At 42.9% G+C, this 18799-nt stretch overlaps 1 protein-coding gene across 1 annotated transcript; it reads left to right on the top strand.

The window, feature by feature from the left end:
* The first annotated feature begins 229 nt into the window (after positions 1 to 229).
* Positions 230 to 18335, top strand: STMN3 (stathmin 3). The gene is made up of 5 exons (XM_081917372.1): positions 230 to 602; positions 12937 to 13032; positions 15247 to 15422; positions 16891 to 17082; positions 18036 to 18335. Exons 1-5 carry the CDS (start codon positions 584 to 586, stop codon positions 18093 to 18095), a joined length of 543 nt encoding a protein of 180 aa, XP_081773498.1. The 5' UTR covers positions 230 to 583; the 3' UTR covers positions 18096 to 18335.
* Positions 18336 to 18799: the final 464 nt, after the last annotated feature.

Raw genomic sequence — 18799 nt, 5'->3', positions numbered from 1 at the left:
CTGGTATTTTCGTGCTGGGTTAACTTGAATTCCAGACACATCCTTCAAATAGGTCTGCGAAATTGTGAATGGCTGTGCTTCCCAAAGCTTTTTATCTCTTAAATTCGGTTCACTCTGTGCATTTTCACATTTTGTTTTCAACTCCCTAACATAAAACGAAACAGCTGATTTCTAGACTATACATGTCAGACAAGAGAAGGGAGGAGGAAAATCTCCAGTTTGGGCGTGTCTGCTAACTATCCCCCTTTGCTAACAGGCTCTGCGTTTCTTCTCAGACTCCTGACATTGTAAAAGAATTGGGCATCAAAAGCTGCCCTCCGAGGCCCATTGATATTCTGCACTGGGAACTCATTTTCCGTATTTCAAGCCCTTTCTCCTTTTCTTTCTTTCTTTCGCCTCTCTCCCTCTCCCCCTCTCCTTCTCTTTCTCTCCTCCCTTCTTGGATAGCCACAGCCCCCTAGAGCTGAGTCAGACCTTCCTCTCTTCCACAGCATTGCAGCACTTCAGCAGAAAAGCCAGTCTCCTGCCTCTCTGCCTCTGCATCTTCCCTTGCAGCGTCCTCTCCACTACCCACCTCACCATCATGGCCAGCACCGTCTCAGGTAAAACAAGCAAGGGGTTTTCCCCCCTCTTTATATGCAGCTGCATCATTGAGAAGGACCCCATCTGCAATGATCAGTGTTATTCTCCATTCTTCTTTTCAAGGTGGGGCTTGTCTGCAACGCTATACAGATGGTAGCCGGGCAGGCATCATTGTCTTCTCTTGCTTTCAGAATTGTGTATTTCCAGGCTTTGATACGTGTTTTCAAATCATCTCTTTTTTCTCTGATGCATACGGTTAAAAATCCATTTACCTGAGTGGTTGTGTTTTGCCAAATTTTTTTAAACCCAGTTTCTGTAAAAGTAGATTGGCAGTGGTAGAAAGGAAGGGGATAAAAAGAACAAAGAGGCAAAGACATTTAAATAATAATAATTGTACATCTGAGTTAGTAGAATCAGGGCAGGTTGTTTAGCCAGCAGCTGCTGTAGAGGGAGTGGTCCGCCCATGGCGCTGAATGAAACCCAATGCTGTTAGACAATCCTTTCCTGCAGGGGCTGTGACACCACTGCATAGCTGCACCTTGTTGCCCTCCCAGGTTACAAGGCCTGGTAGGTGAGGTGAAGGAACAGCTTTGCTCACAGTGTGTCCATCACTTGTGTGTGCATCCACCTGCTTTCTAGTCCCTAAACATGTATCTTCTCCTTTTTTTCTTTTTAAAGGCTGGGGCTAAGCGTATGGAATTTGGCTGGGAAGAAGCGTGTTGTCTCTTTACATAGACAATAGATGACTTGTGATGTCCACTCACTACTGGTCTTTAAAGCTTTTATAAATTGGGTCACAGATCATGTTTATTTACTGAATTTTTAAAAAATGAAAATGAAGGAAACCCATTATAGATGGAGAGATAGGGGAGGGGGAGAAAGATGTATGTATATACTTTCGTAAACACAAAAAAACTAGCTGTGGAGAAGCTCTGTCTTGCCTGCTGTACTCGCCGGACTTGCCCATCCCTGTGTTGCCTGCGGCTCCTTTTCTGAGCTGCTTCCTTTTAAAATACAAGGGGAGGTATATGTGATGGGTCCCCCTGTCTGAGGATGTGCAGAGCCAGCTTTGCATGAGATAAGAAATTTGCCAGAAACCTTTTGCAAAGAATATGTTTGATCTGTGCTGGGGGGCGGAGAGGGAATGCATTGTGTTTGAATGGGAGGACAGAGGTAGCAAAAACTAGGAATGTTTTTTTTTTTTTTTTGGAGATAGGTGTTTTCCTCTCCTATTATTTTATTGCAGAATCAGTGCAAATTAAATAAATGACAATGTCAGGGTTGGTCAGGGTTCTCAAGGCTGAAAGAGCCCTGCTGTGAATGAGTTGGGAGGGGGAATGACATGTCTGGGTACCAGGTGCCTTCCCCATATGGTGCTCTGAAACAATATGGTACTTTCTCCCTTTCCCTCCCACCCCAACCATACATTTTAATTTCCTGACAGTGGGACACAGCTTTTAAAGCTGAGCAGTTTGCCTCGGAGGTCTATTTCCGATCCTTTTCCCGTTCCAATTGGATTAGGTTTGGCATAAGACTGATGTCAAAGAACAGAGGTTCTGGGGTGACAGGAGTGTGATCAAAACAAGGAGATGAAAGAAGAAAGGTGTTTACAGAAGACAAAGAGAAGGGTGGACCAGAACTTGAGGCAGCTTGTTATCCCTGTTTGCAGACATGCAAACCATAGAGCTGAGAGGTGAGATTTTATCACTGTCTGTCCTCTCTCTTTTCATCTTGCCTGGTTGCTCCACCCTGTTTCATAAAAGCAGAACACACTTGAAGAAAGATAAGGAGAGCAGCTGTATTTTTATGTGTGCCTCAAGAGATTTCTGTATATCCTTTTCCACAGCTGGAAGAGGAGTGGGTTCTCTGTGCCTTGGCCCCTCTTGCTTCCCAAGTATATTCCGTTTGCCAGAATAGTATCACTTCTACTTAGCAAGCAGGGGAAGCAACAGCACATGCTCAGTGCAGGCTCAGCTGCAGTGGCGGCTGAGCTGTGCCAAAGGATTCTGCTCAGGCAAACATCTTGCATTTAGTCCCAGACAGTCCCTTGGCTCAACAAGGCCACGGCTTCTTGAACATTCTCCCCCAGCAGAAAGCAGAAAGCCACTATGTTCACCTATGGCACACGCAGATCCCCTCAGTACATGGATGGGAATTAATAGCTGTGACCTTCTCTGAGAATTATCTATTAATTTGGTACCATATGTTGAAAAACCCATGGGACTTTTATTGTGTAGTGAATGCATGCCTCTTGCTCTGGTCAGGCCATCCATGGAATACATAGTATGTCTAGCATGGTCCCCTTCCTGTGGCTACAGACCAGCAGCTGGTTGAGGAATTCAAGAGACAGGTCCATGCAAGTTAGGGCTGCCAAGTTAGGGTGTCCTGGTTTTTACTTTTTGAAGTATGGAAACCCTAATGCAAGTAAATGCTGAGTTTTTATACAGAGAGGATGAATAAGCTTTTTGGCAATGATATATAGCTGTGTAAAGAAGGGGCAGAACAACCCCAAATAAATGCCCTCAGTTGGATAAGTCTTTCTTTGCCATTCCTCATTTGAACACAATATAAGTGGAGCTGGTTCACTATCTTATGTGTTTCCAGACTTAAGGATGACACTTTTATGTTAATTAGAGCCAATGTTGAATGTAGAATGAAAAACTGTTGTTGGAGAGGTTGAGAAGGAAGGAAAAGGGAACAGTTAGATTGGGCTCCTTACTGTCCCCCAAAAACTTCAAGCATTGTTTTCTTAATATATTTAAACCAGGGCAGCCAAAGTGGTTCCTTCCAAATGTTGTTGTTGGACTCCGTCAGTCCCAGACAGCATGGTCAGCAGTCAGGGGTAATGCAAGCTGGAATCCAGCAGCATCTGTAGAGTACCATCTTGGCTCCCTAATGAGTAATTGCTGTGCTAATGTGTAAAGAAAGTGCTTCTCTGGTTATATTCAGAAGGTAGGAGAGACTAGGAGGAGCCATAGTGGACATGGCATATCAGGCGCTCTGTGTGTGTGTGTGTGTGTGTGTGTGTGTGTGTGTGTGTGATGAATACCTGGTTCAACCTATTGTTTATAAAAGCCAGGTATTTGTTTATACAGTGGTACCTCGGGTTAAGTACTTAATTCGTTCCAGAGGTCTGTTCTTAACCTGAAACTGTTCTTAACCTGAAGCACCACTTTAGCTAATGGGGCCTCCTGCTGCCGCCGGAGCACGATTTCTGTTCTTATCCTGAAGCAAAGTTCTTAACCTGAAGCACTATTTCTGGGTTAGCAGAGTCTGTAACCTGAAGCGTATGTAACCTGAAGCCTATGTAACCCAAGGTACCACTGTACTGCATTGAATTATTATTCAGGATTTCAATAACAAATAGTCTGCACATACCCTGCACTGACTGGCTGTGATTTTGCCTCTGACATGCGATTCTTAACAAGTACTTTCAGAATCATGCCGAAAGATTTTTTCAGAAATCACTGGAATTCTTCAGTCCTCCCTGCATCTTGATCCCTGACAAATGAGTTCCAGATAATGATTTATTTCTGTCCCTTTCCATATCTGGGTATCTATGATGCAACCACACTTGAAGTACTTTATACAGTTCTGTTTGTTTTGCCTAAAAAAGAATATTGTAGAGCTGGAAAAGGTAAAAAAAAGGGGGGAGCAGCCAAAATTATTAAGGGGCTGGAGAGACTCCCCTTTAAGGAAAGGTTACAATACGGCTTTTTAAGTTAGAAAAATCACAAGTGGAAAAGGGGGACATATAATAGAGCTGTATAAGTTTATGCACAATGTGAAGAAAGTAAATACAGAGTTTTCCTCCCTCTTTTATAATGCTAAAATCCATGTAAATCTAATGAAGCTGAATGTCGAAAGATTCAGGACATATAAAAGTACTTATTCACACAGTGCATAGCTAAACTATGAAATTAACTCCTAAAAGAGGTAGTGATGACTGCCAGCTTGCATGACTTTAAAAGATTATGAAACCTGCTTGGAATTGCCGGTAGGTGAGTACTGTTGGGCTCAGGTTCTGCTTGCATGCATTTTATCATTTGACTTCTGTTAAAACAGGATGCTGGTCTAGATGGGCCTTTGGCCTGATCTGACAAGCTCTTCATGTGTTCTCCCAAGTAGATCCTACCCATGTCCTTTGATTTAAATCACATACCCTTCAGGCACTGATCTTCTGGTGAGGAAATAATACTTTTAGTGCCAACCTTAATCTCAATGTGCCCACCTTAGTTTTAGTGTGTCCACCCTTACAAAAACTGGACAGAGATATCATGGATGCCTTGATAAATTCCTGTTTGGATTACTGCAACGCATTGCACATGGACGTCTCTGCAAATGTTCCGGAAACTTCACGTGATGCAAAACATGGCTGCACAAATACTAACTGGGAGGGGCATTTTGCAACTTCACTGATTACTTGTTCAATTCAAAGTGTTTTTTTTATCTTTGAAGCCCTGCATGGTCCTATGTTGTCATCTCAATCCCTTTGAGATAACACAAGGTACACCAGGTGACTATGAGAGAATGGGCCTTTTCTATAGTGAAAGGTCCTCTCCATCCCTGGCTCACCTGGCACCTATTTCAATATCCTGCTGGCAGCAGGCAAATACGTTTTTACTTTCCCCCAGGTATAACTTGGTATAAAAAAGTTATAATTTAATACTGTTCTAGGATTTTATTCCCCCACCCTCAGTTTTGAACTGATACACCGTTGCAAAGTTCAGTGTTTTAAAATAATTTTATGTTGTGTATTTTAGCTGTATCTGTTGTTTTATTGAACTTGCTGGTTTAAATCTATTTAAGCTAGCCAGATAACTTTGGTTGTAGGGTGGCCTGTAAACTGTACACATGTTAAAATAAATGTTTTCCATGCAGAAAATCACAATTTAAACTTAAAGGCTCTCAAGCATTAGGATTGGGATGGGTCTGTTTTTAGAATCTGGAAGGTGCAGATTTCTCACCCTGTATGACAGGCTGTGCTTGCTAAAAGTTCTCTTTCTTCATAACTATTCAAAGTGCAAGAATACTGCCCTTTATATCTAGTTATTTTGCAAGCTCACTTGGGACGTGTTGCGTATCTATCAGTTAAATGGTGATGTCATTTCTCTCTTTTTCTTTTTTTCTTTTTTTTATAAACTCACCCAACTCTATATTTTCATCTTCCCCCACTTCTGCACGACTATGGTTTAGCTTTGTGTTTCAGCAGGGGGTGAGCAATACAGCTCAAGGCCCTAGTTAGTATGCATGAGCCTTCAACACATACCACCTTTCAGTATTACCTTTTGTCCCAAGAGATTTTTGGAACACTCCTTGACAGGCAAAGATATCCTCAGAAATGTACTGATTACTGTATGAACTCCATACAAATAGTACGCTTTCTGCAATGAGGTTTGACCCTGCATTGAGTAGGCAACTTGGACCACTCCCGGCAGTCCTGGGAATGTGTTGCTGTCCATTGGCACCATCTCTTCAGCAGTGATATTGGAGAACAGTTGGATCTGTGCCTGTCCTGTCTGTTGAAGAGCAGAATATGGGCTGGGAGGTGTTTCTGTATATTGGGGTGCACCTCATCCATCAAGATGGGGGCCCTGCATTTGATTCCACATAAGCTGAGTTTCTTTTGCGATAAGATTTCTTGGGAGAATCATTCAAATTTCCAGTTCTAAGTACAATCCTGGCAATAAAAAATCCAGATCATTCAGTTTCCAAATCACCTGACCTAGATTGTAGCTGATAAAGATAAGTCACACGATCATGGCCAATGTGTCCTTATTAGAGAGCTACCATAATATTCTACAGGTGAAATGTTTTAAGCATGGCTTTGGCTAAAAGAGCTGCTGATTATCACAGGCTTATTATAACAATCTCACACAAAAGGAAACTATGGAAGAAGACTGAACATGTCTGTACTGTCTACTAAACACTACAGTTTTGTTGAACTGGAACTCTTTTTTTACCTTAACTGAAAGTCTGGAGCATCTTTGCCCCTGTATTCTGAGTTTATGCTTTGGTTTTTGTCAGTGGATTTAGTTACAAATAGTTATCTGTGTTCTGAGCAAATTCAGTATAGCCTTTGGCTTAAATTTCAAATGAGAATCATTCTTCTATTACTCATTGCTGACATTCTCTTTCTTTGAAGAAGCACATTTTTCTCTGGACTTTGCAAAGACACTTCCCCCTGTGAGGTTTGTTCAACTTCCTTGTACGCACCTTGATCTGTCAGCCCCAGCTGGCATGTACGTAGTCTGTTCCTAATGCTAAAAAAAACCCCCTCTGTAGTTATTGAACTAAAAGAATTAGAAGAATTTAAATAGATTGTTTAAAGTGGAATGATACAGAAACAAAAGCACACAGATAGAGGTGTTCTACCAAGGCCACATAAAGGCTGAGAATGAAGGGATAGCTCAGTTGATAGAACATGAAAATCTTAATCCTAGGGTCATGGATTCGAGCCCCATGTGGAGCAAAAAGGGTTTGGACTAGATGACTCTCATGGTCCCTTCCAACTCTACAATTCTATGAACTAAGTCATCTCTATCAGCTTGGAACCTCAGTGTGTCTTTTTGACATACTGGGTCTTTTGGTACAGACAAAAATAGGCATTCTCTGTTCTGTGACAGAATGAAATTATGTGTTTGTTTGCTTGTTTTGCATAAAGGCTTGACAATGATTGAAGAAATGGAAGGATGAGGAGGCATGGCGATTGAGCCAGATGGACAGCAGAAACTAAGGAACAGAAGCTGTGGGGACAAAAAAGTGTGCTGTGCCAGCACTGGGAGGCTGTTCCAGACCCCTTCTAAGTTTTGATATTTTACCAGGCATTGTTCTCACACCATCCAGGTTTTCTCTGTAGTAATCATAGCCAGAAACTTGTTTTATTTTTCAATGTGATAGTTGTGGTTCTCAGAAAGCTATAATTTCATCAGAGTTAGAGTTCATGGATCAGTTTCATATATTCACAAAATACACATGACCTTTTGTGCAGGTAACCCATGCAGCTGTCTAGGCTCTACATCTGAAGGAGTTTGGCAGCTGCTCATAATTAAAATATAAAATGTTTGGATGGGCCTTTATGCCAATAGGACCTTCTTCCCCAGTAGTATGGGTCCCAATAATGTGGGTGAAGTACAGTTTCCCCAGGTAGTCTATCTAGCACCTTGTTTGGGCTACTACTTATTACACAGTTTGCTAAATGATCCTGATCCATTATCTGTGTTTTCATAATGCATCAGTAGCTGCAGCAGCAATATATAGGACCCTGAAGAAATATGAAGGAGGCCTCTTTGGACTGAAACAGCTGGAAACTGAGCAAGTACATTGCCCAGCATCTTGAAGGGCCAAGCAACACATCTTCTGCATCTATGCACATGCAACACTTTGCTAGTTTGCACCAATCAGGCATTTGCAGCAGTTTGCCCCATTGGCATCTTAGTGAGGCAGCAAAGCTGTGTGCTTTACAAAGAAAATCAATAGCAAGGTCAGAGAAGCTTCCTGGATGGCCTTTACTGTGTCCATCTGTCTAAAGGAAAAGTGAACTATTGACTAGTTCCCCCTTGAGATGACTTTGATAGATCTCTTCAAGTAACAATTAATGCATTTCCCATTATAGAGCCAGCACAGTTCTTACGTTGTTCTACCTTGATCATACAAGGACTCCAAAGCAATGTGTGTGTTTTCCCTTGGGGATCACTATTCATATGCTCACGTTCCTCCCTTGTTCCTGTCCTCTCGCCCCCACCCCCATTTATGCATTATTGACTTTTTTATCTATAAATCTATAAGTGCTTCTGAACTGGAGCTTTGTTGCCTTCAGTTATGCCCCCAGGGGATTATCAGAACTTAGGCAGCTGACCTTGCAATGCTGGAAATCCTAGAGATGGCTACATATTCAAAGAATCAGCACACTAAGTTTTCCATCAGGCTCCTGTGTACTTCCCCACACATTACATTGACCTGTATCATACCTGGGGCAAGCATAGCCTGTTCACAGCATTCCAATCACCCCACTTCTACAAAGGAAGGCAAGAGCAAAGGTAGCTTGTTGAACAACGTCTTGCTCAGGGCCTGGAGAACTGGACTCTGATGCCAGCCCAGATTTAGCTTCCCTGGGTGGCTTTGAGCAAGTTGCAAATAGCCTCAGTTTGTACCTCTGTAAAATGGTACTAATATTGGCTTGCATTAGAGGACGATTGTGAAGATCAATGTTATTTAGGGAATTGTGATCACAGAATTGTAGATTCGGAAGGGAGCAAGGCTCCAAACCAACTTGTCAATGGATTTAGGTCCTAACAACCTCCAAAGCAACTTGGCCTGGCTTGGATTGCCTAATAATAATAATAATTACAGTGGTACCTTGGTTTATGAAATTAATCCGTTCCAGAAGTTGGTTCTTAAACCAAAGCGTTCTTAAACCAAAGCGTGCTTTCCCATAGCAGCAGGGGACTCAATTTACAAATGGAACACACTCAACATGTTCTGCTTCCAAGGCAAAGTTCACAAACCAAAACACCTACTTCCGGGTTTGCAGTGTTCTTAATCCAAGTTGTTAATGAACCAAGGTACCACTGTATAGTAATAGTAATAACAGCAATAGTAACAACAACAACAAAAGAACAACAATACACACACAATTGTCACAAAATTGTGCATTACAGGAATAACTAGATTTTAGGGCATCTTGCTGCAGGGAAACTCCATTTGGGCAATGTAGTGAGTCAGTAGCCAACCACTTTGAAACAAAAAAAACCAAACACTAAAGGAGCTACTGTTATTTTTTTATTGACTGGGATATTGTCTGGGATTTGACAATATGCTCGAGGTCTTTTCAAATACCCTTTTAAATAATATTTTGTCCCAGTGACCATTCACAAGATCTCTTAATACGATGAGTTTCTCATTGAAACACTTTATTTACTGTTTTCCTGAACAAGGTGGCTAAAGAGTACAATACTGCAAACTTCCACAGAGCTGTTAAAAGGCAAAGTGTTATCAAATGTGAGAAAAAATATTGTTGAGTGGATAAGTGCTAAATCAAAGCTAAAGAGAAGAGGTGTGTTTTCTCACATGAAGCTCCAGTGGACCTTCATGGCCATTGAGGCGATCTCCTGCTGTTTGTGCCTTGTGTGTGACTGTTGTTAATGTGGCATACAAACTCATGAAAGCCAAAGTGAGCTACGTTTCAGCCAAAGTTAACACTGAGTGAATCCAGACAGTACAAGCTGAAAAATGAAGACACATAACAATGCATATGCAAGTGATTTGGCATTTCTTACTTGGAAATTATACCCATCTGTGGTAGAAACTCATTAAGTGTGGCCCTTTGTCGGGCTTGTGTGGCAGCTGACTCAACCAGAAGTGGTGCTGGAAGAACAGCTCCTTCACCTTCAGCCTTGAGCTCTGCTTGAGAATCAGAAGGGAAGTGGATGGCAGACCAAAGAGGTTTTGTGCAGGGACTCTGTGCCTGCAGAGATGGGGGAAGGCCAGGTGGCTCTGGGAAAGCAGCCCTGAGCAAGGACACTCTCTCTCTTTGCATCCCTGTTTCCCAAAGCTGCTTTGTGACAAAACATGGCTCCAGCTGGAAGACTCAGCTAAAACTTCATTTAATTGCAAGGGGTTGAGTTCGGAGCAAAAGCTCCTCCAATTTTCTTCCCCTGTGGCTTCTCCCTGACTCTCCAGTACACCCAAAGCCAAGAGAACGGCTCCTCCCCTCCCTCAATTTGTGTTGACTGGAATCGGCTAATTGCTGCTGATCGCTGGCGCCAAGATGGAGTTAGAGAGCCTGAAATGCCAGGAGATGTACACATCCTGCTTTCCTCATCTCATTAGGCTGCTGACAGCAGCTGGGATGCATTTGTCTTCCTCCCACTTTTATCTTAATTGATGAAGGGGAAGGGGGCTTCACTACATGACAGCAGGAGAGTACAAAAGACAAAATTGGGGACAGGCTGGGGCTGAGACGGAAAGATGCCCCAGCATTGGGCTTGCAGGCAAGTAGACACAGCAGCTGAGATTATGCAGTATTTGGCAGGACCTTTAAAATACAAGACCCAAATGGAGATTGTAGGGGGCAGGGACTGTTGCTCAGCCCAGCTTTTTAAAAAATTCATTATTCATATATTGCCTCCAGCTGCAGATGCAGGTTTGATATGCATTGTGCCTGCCATAAAAGTATACTGGCAGACAGCTGAGTTCTTTTTCACACGTGAAGCTTAAATCAGATGAGTTAAGTTGGCCCCTAAAACCTACCTTGGCAATAAGGTGCATTTGGTTCTTTTTTGAATTCTTTCCTGAATTTATGTACATTCACATGTGACACACACATACATATTAAACTGACTCACTTGCTCTTCTTAGCGTCTTACACAAAAATAAACAAATGAAGCAGGGAAACTGATGGAATTGGTTCGCTGGTCACACATGGCAGTGCTCTGTCCAGCCAATAATGCTCTTTAGAGATGAGTCAAACATGAAAAGCAAATTTTGGATTTTGTATGTTTCCTAAATTTGTCACACAAGTACATACATTTGAATATCTTGTTAAATTTGCAACTTCCTGACTTCTCACTGGGGCTCCCCTTGATAATTTTTAAGCAATTCAGAACAAGATTTCAGAATACAGAATATATATTATTTAGGTTAATTAACTTATCCAGAGTGTCTTATCTATGAGACTTAGCAACTAGAGCACTGGCTGCCAGCATCTCACTATAGTTATCTTCTGTTAATACAATGAGATGCAGTCAGCAGGCGCTCTGGTTTACTTACAACTTTTGGTAGATAGAGGCTGAGAGACATGAGATCCCCAGATTATCTTGCTACTTGATTACTAAAGATAATTTTGGCTATGTAGAATCCCTGTTATGAACTCCATTCATAAGATTGCCATTCATACTCTATGACATTGAACTCTATATGTTGCAGTTTTCTGTCTGAAAATATCCTTTTGCTTATTGTTTTATAACTTTGCTTCTTTTGCAAAGATAAAGCAATCTTAAACTTGCAAATCCCCTCCCTGTCCGCACAAAGTAAATCATTGACATTCCCATTTTACAGAATGGAAAGTAACTTGTCCAGAACCAAACAATGACTTGGGGCAGACTTGGGCCTACTTCCCTGGACCACAAACTGTTTTGTTTTGTTTTGTATTGTATTACCACAAGGATACAGGAGCCGCTTCCATACGGCTGGACCTCATGTTGTTACACTAATGCCAATTTGAAAGGGTTGGCAACTGGCAGTGTCACTAAACACTAAGTCAGGAGCAAAGTGGAAAGTTGCCCAATTAGGACCCCTCTTCAACAGATGTTATAAGAGTAGTATAGGGCCCAGGCATGCACTCAGCAAAAGCAATTTAGAACCAATTCATAATTCAACTGTCTGTCCATTGACTAGCTCATTTTGGCTGTTCTCTTTCTGGTGCCCATTTCTTTCCATTTTACTCTTCCTTGTTTTTGTGTTATGAGGAAGGGTAAACAACAGACCACTAGCCTAATGCTGGAGAGAAGTACCAGAGGAATCCCACTGTATGGGTCAGATAGCAGTTTGGCTGAAGACTTTGGTAAGCTACTCACCCAGGAAGAGATACTATTCAACCTGGCGAGTGGCTGACTGTGATGCTGGCCTGATCCCTGGGTCTGAATTGATGAAGCAGAAAACTCACCCTCTTATGTCAGCCAGATGTTTCTCAATGGCCTGCGTATCTGCTTCATGTTTGTGTTCCATAGTGCACCTTTAATTGCAGTCAGATTTGTCTGAGGAATTAGAAAATGGGAGAGGAGTGGATTGCACTGGATAGGACAACAGTTTTTTGAAATGGACAGAAAGAAAGCTGTTTCTAGTAAAGAGAAAGACAGCCTACCTGAGCAAGGAGATGAATACCCAGGGGCACAATCCACAATGAATTTCCCATGCAGATGCCCCATGGAAATGAATAGAAGAGTCATTGGGTTGCATCCAAAATGAATAGACATGACTATCTTTGATCTCTTCATTTCAGTGGGTCAGCAGTGAGTAAAAGTTAGTTGGATACAACCCATCCATTTTTCTAACTACAAGGTATTTTCTTGTAGGTACAAGGGAATGTAGCTATTTGAAAACTCTGCTCAAAGATGCATGTGAGGCTTTCAAATGATCACTCTCTTCTTACCTAAGAAAGCTAGTTTTACCATTTTGCTTTATGGTGGAAATGTCCAAACACTCTTGGTTCTCCCCTTTTGAGATTCTGGAAATAGCTCTAAAGAATAACCCAGGTTTGTGGCGTGGGTCAACATTTTACTCCATGTCCTCTGAAGATAGCAAATGGCTGCCATTAGAACTTTGCTCACTGGTTTTTTTTGCTTGTCTTTCTAGCGTACAAAGAGAAAATGAAGGAACTCTCTCTGCTTTCATTGATCTGTTCCTGTTTCCACACCCAGCCACACCCAAATACCATATACCAATATGGAGGTAAGTATCTCATACTGCTGACCTGACTGATCACTAAAAGTCAGGGTTTAAAACAAGTTAACCTAAAAAAAAAAAAAAAATAGAATCAGCAGTTAAAGGTGTAGGTTATAAAATAATGTATTTAAATAAATGTCCAACTTTTCATATCTGGGTAGGCTTACAGATGCTGAAAGCTGTACTGCGAAGGTGCCTGCCTAATGTCAGTGACCAGGCAGTTCCAGAGGGTAGCTGCTGCCACACTAAAAGATCAATTCCTTACAAGTGCAGAATGAGCACTACTCATAAAAGTGCCAGTTCTGCACTCGGAAGTGGTTGAATGGGCATGTCATATGGAATAAAGGTAAAGGGACCCCTGACCATTAGGTCCAGTCATGACCGACTCTGGGTTGTGTCGCTCATCTCGCTTTATTGGCCAAGGGAGCCTGCGTACAGCTTCCAGGTCATGTGGCCAGCATGACTAAGCTGCTTCTGGCGAACCAGATCAGCGCACGGAAATGCCATTTACCTTCCCACCAGATTTATCTATTTATCTATTTATCTACTTGCACTTTGACATGCTTTTGAACTGCTAGGTTGGCATGAGCAGGGACTGAGCAACGGGAGCTCACCCCGTTGCGGGGATTTGAACTTCCGACCTTCTGAACGGCAAGTCCTGGGCTCTGTGGTTTAACCCACAGCACCACCCGCTTCCCGTAATATGGAGTATGTGTGTTAAATTAAGACATGGCTGGCCATTCTGCAGGAGATAAAGGGATAGCAAGGCAGTTCCAGGGGCCTGCCAGACAACTGCCCACAAGTTCCCACTCCGCTCCAATTCCATTAGAAGGCCGCCATTCTGAAGTGTAGCAAACAGAGAGGGAGAGGGGAAATGAAGCTCCTTTCACAGGCCTACTTTGACCCACTTTTTCTTCTCCATTCTTTTGATATATATTTTTTAGTTTTTCTGTTGAGAAAGATGTGATATAAATAGAATAACTAAACAAAGCAAGTCATTTCACACATTCAGTTGCAAGTCATCAAGCAGTGAGTAATCCAGTGATGTACATACACATGTGATTCAAGCATTTGTCTGCTTAAATCCTACTAAAGCTGGTGGGAATTTCGTGTCCCAACTGTGCTCAAGAATGCAGCCTTTGTATACTGTGGAGGTGTGCTATTTTATTACTGTATTCGAAATTCCATAGAATCATATTGCAAGGTTGTTTTTTTTAGTGTCAGGCAGCCCGTTTTGTGATAGGAAAAAGGGAAGGAGACCTCAAGGGTGCACTAAGTCTCAGAAGCACACAAGCTATCTTTTGAAGAGATTGAGTCAGTTCTTCATGAACTTCAAATTCCTACTGCACCTTGGAAGTCTCCTCTCTTGCTGCCCTGCTTTCTTTCCTTCACCTGCAGTGTTTGGCATACCTGACACCTGCAAGCAATGCAGGGTTTCGGCCATTCCCCAAGAGTTGCCAGCCCACTGCAGATGCTGATCTATCATGATTGGCATTGGTGGCATGGTCTGAAGCCACAGCTGCTGCACAACACTCACATTAGCTGATAGCTTTCACTGGTTGTACAGCATATGTTCCATTAGCATTCAGAACTGAATCAGCTATGCAGGATTAGTTGCAACCAGCCTTAATACTGTACTTAAGAAGGACTCTGCACTTACATAAATCCTAAAGATTCATACATACGGAAAGAGTATTTGAGAGACCATTAGAACTGCTCCAGCTACAATGAAGAAAAAGTTATGAAACAGAACTATTATTTATTGATCTATTGCTTTGATTTGATTTCTTACCTGCCTTTCTCCATAAGGTTCCAGGGTGGGTTACAATAAGTTAAAGCGCAATATTGAAGTCAGTTAAAACAATTTACAACCCAAAGACTAGGGTGGATTCTAAAATATATCTGCATATCTTATGTGTCAAAAATCTAGGGTAAAGAGGTGCATTTTCAGCATGACAAAAGCTATGCAATGACGGTGCCAGATTCACCTCTGAAGAGGAAATGCCACAGCTTAAGAGCTGGCACACAGAATGCTCTTTCCTGGGCCGCAACCCTCAGAATATCAAGATGGCTCCCTCTGCTGATCTTGAAACCTGAGAGGATCTGCAAAGGAGGAGGAGGCAGTCTTTCAGATAGTCAGGGCCTAAGCTGCTAGGACCTTATTTGACACTGCAGTTCACACCCCTTCATCCTTTTGGTACCTGTCTTCTTCTTGCTCAGATATGGAGGTCAAGCAGCTGGACAAGAGGGCTTCTGGCCAGAGCTTTGAAGTGATTCTGAAGTCACCTTCTGATTTGTCCCCGGAGAGCCCAGTCCTCTCCTCTCCCCCCAAGAAGAGGGACCTGTCCCTAGAAGAGCTGCAGAAGAGGCTGGAGGCTGCAGAAGAGAGGAGGAAGGTAATGCGATTGTCAAGGAATTGCCATTGAAGTGAGCCCAAGAGAATGCTTTGACTAGAGCTAAAATCCTGTGCTGGTGAGGGCTTATGAAAATCCTTGCAATTCTGTGGTTCAGAATGTTGTATGTGGGCAGAGGAGAAATGAAGATCTGTCCCTCTCTCTTGAAGGAGACTAACCAAGTCGTAAATAATGCTAGTGCTTTATCAATAACATTAAGGGCTTATGTGACTGAAGTGTTTTACCTAGTGAATGCTGCACCTTATGGGCAAGATCGTTACTGAATATTCATACCCCAATCCCTTTCTCATTTCCACTCTGGTCATGAGTAAAATTACATCTAGTACAAAGAAATAAACTGAAAGATTAGCTGACCCAGAAGCAATAAAAAAATCTTAGTAATGTTAAGAAACAGACAAACCCTAGGTGGTAATATAAATAAATTCAGTGGATAGAGAGCAAAGTTCCAGATACCTGTTTTATTTCCAAACACTACCCACCTGGTTTGCAAGTGTAAATTTGGCTAATGCAGCATTGTAAACACAGGTATTATGGACACTGAAATGGGGGTCAGCAACCTAAGGCCCATGGGCCAGAAGCGGCCCACGGAGGTTGTTTGACTGGCCCATGAGCCGCCCCTGAACTGAGTTGCCCGCTTGCGCACTGCGCTAAACTGGTGCAGCATGGTGCGGGGACTCGCTTCTGTGGCGCCAAAAATCGCATCTGCACATGCACAGATGCCGGAAATCGCGGCTGTGCACGTGTCGATGCCTGCAATCATGGGTGCATGCACTTGCACACGGGCAATCCGGCCCACAGAGGGATCTCCGCGGGACCGATACGGCCCAGGCAAGATAAACCTTACCGACCCCTGTTTTAAACTATTTTAAGGCTATTAGAGAAACAGGATAAACATACAAGGCTCCACCACACATGCAAGGGAGCTGAGGGGAGGGGAAAGCAACAGAGGAACTCACAGGGCAGAGTGGCTAACCTCCAAGTAAATTCCCTACCGCTATCAGGATCCCACCAATTTTTGCAGCAGTGGGGAAAAGGAACACAGTAAAGTAGACAAGGCAGAAAGGACTGAAAGTCTTCACTCAACCCAGCACCTTCATGAGGGTGCAATTTCCCCCCTTCCTAGACATCAGAACCATCATTTAATGTGTAGAGAAGGGGTGATAATCCCCTCTCCTTAGCTGATCTACACAGATCAGCAGAGGAGCAGGACTTGTGTGTCCTGTACCCAGTGGTGGTGGTCACACCCACAATTCTTAACGCAGCCTCTGGGGGTTAAACTACCCCTGCAATAAGAGCATGTGTAATAGATGCCATGTACAATATTATCTGATATGGGGTAGCCAGGCATTGTGATAAGCTCCATCCAAAAAGATGATGCACAGGCACATTGACCAACAGTTGGCTATTCAGGAGCCTTTTCATCTAACCTGGTTTGCTGGTTGTGTTGTAGAGCCAGGAGGCTCAAGTCCTGAAGCAGCTGGCGGAAAAGCGGGAGCATGAGAGGGAGGTGCTGCACAAGGCCTTAGAAGAGAACAACAACTTCAGCCGGCTGGCTGAGGAGAAGCTCAACTACAAGATGGAGCTGAGCAAGGAGATCCGTGAAGCTCATCTAGCTGCCTTGAGGGAGCGGCTCCGTGAGAAGGTAAGTGCCAGAGGCTCACACCAAACAAATCCCACACTTCCCAGCATCATTTCTGATATGAAGAACATGCTCCAGCTCATTTTATATCACAGGTGATTCTAGGGACCATGAGCCTCCTCTGTGGGGAACCTTTGTTCCACTCAAAGACTGGAGTTAACAAAATGAACTCTACTTTTTGCTGCAGCTGTTGCATGTTGAGAAAAAATTAAATAGTTTCATACATCAGATTGAGGGTGCAAGTAGATGAGACAGCTAGAGACCCATGACCGCTCTGAGGTTTTATTATAATCAAATGATATATAAGCTTTGGGAAATCAAAACAAATGAAATAAATGATCTGGGGAGGTTTAAAGGGCAAATGCAACTACAGTACTATAACGGAATGGTTAGATTCAGATGGGCCTCCTTTGTGTCGTTTCCTCAGGCTACAACCCCCAGCCCCATTTCCCTGATCCAAATACACAGACCACCCCCATCCCCCAAGCTGCTTCCCATGGAGAAAAATATTCAGGTACTATGATGGAAAACAGAGCAGCTCCTTGACACTGAGTGATTTTGATGGGGGAAATACACATGAGAAAGGGTCAAGCCCCTTTCCCTTAGTACCACCGCCCTCATCCACCACCCCATTTCCCAGTGCATTTGCCTTCTTAAAAACCAAAGGAGAACTGATCACAGCGCTCACACTAGATCTAGTTTGGTCTTTAGTGTGATCGCCAATGAAGTCTTACTCAGAGTAGGCTCATTAAAGTCAAAGGACTCAAGTTACTGGAATCCATTGATTTCAGTGTGTCTACTCTGAGTAGGTCTTAGTCTTTAAGTTGCCTAAAGACCCTTGTTTCTTCTGCAGCGGACTAGCAAGTTTGTCCCCCTGAAATTTGCTTGAGACCAGCAAGGAAGCATCAGCTGTCATGGATACTTTTCACACCGCATCTCATTTCTGTCTCTTTCAGGAATTGCACGCAGCTGAGGTGCGCAGAAACAAGGAGCAGCGGGAAGAGATTTCTGGATAAAGGGCTTTTCTACACAACTAGCACCTGCTTCCTAATAACTAACAAACAAAACTCAACACTTTTTTTTTTTGTCTAGATGAGGCAACATCTGATTTCTCCATTTCCATTTCCCTCCCCCCCCCTTCCCTCTGGTGTACCAAGCTTCATATCTCTCTCCTCTCTGTATCCTCGTGGGGGTTCATAGGGGCCTCTCAGCAGAATAGCAACTAGTCCACAAACATTAAATATAGAATCCATAAACCAGCTTCTCTTTGGGCTTTTCTTCAGGAAAAAAAAGATAAACCTTAAACTAATGCACAAAAATTAAGACACGCTGAACATATTTGGCAATGTTGTGAAGGTGAGGACTGTTCTCTATGAAGCATGGGCTGCCCTTGGTAGTTGTCTCAAGTGAAGCAACAGTGTGCAGTTGGACAAAGAGAAGCCTGTCCTTGACAAGTAGGGTAATGGCCAATTTCACATGTTACACGGTTTTTTAAAGACATAAATCTAGCTTTTAAAAGTACACTTGAAATGTAAAGTGAGGGCAACACAGTTGAACCAGTATTGGCTATGGCTTCTTGCTGGGCAATGCTTCAGTGGCAATATGTGTCTGTCACTCTGCAATGTGTGAAAAGGACTTACTAAGCCCTTAGCTTTCTGTGTGGCTGAAGTAGGGACTGGATGATTGAGGGACTTGGTTAGAAAGAGCCTCTTGCAGCTTA

The sequence above is a fragment of the Podarcis melisellensis genome, assembly GCF_964234715.1.
Source record: "Podarcis melisellensis genome assembly, chromosome: 6".
NCBI lineage: Eukaryota > Metazoa > Chordata > Lepidosauria > Squamata > Lacertidae > Podarcis > Podarcis melisellensis.
This window is presented reverse-complemented; position numbering and strand designations above follow the sequence as displayed.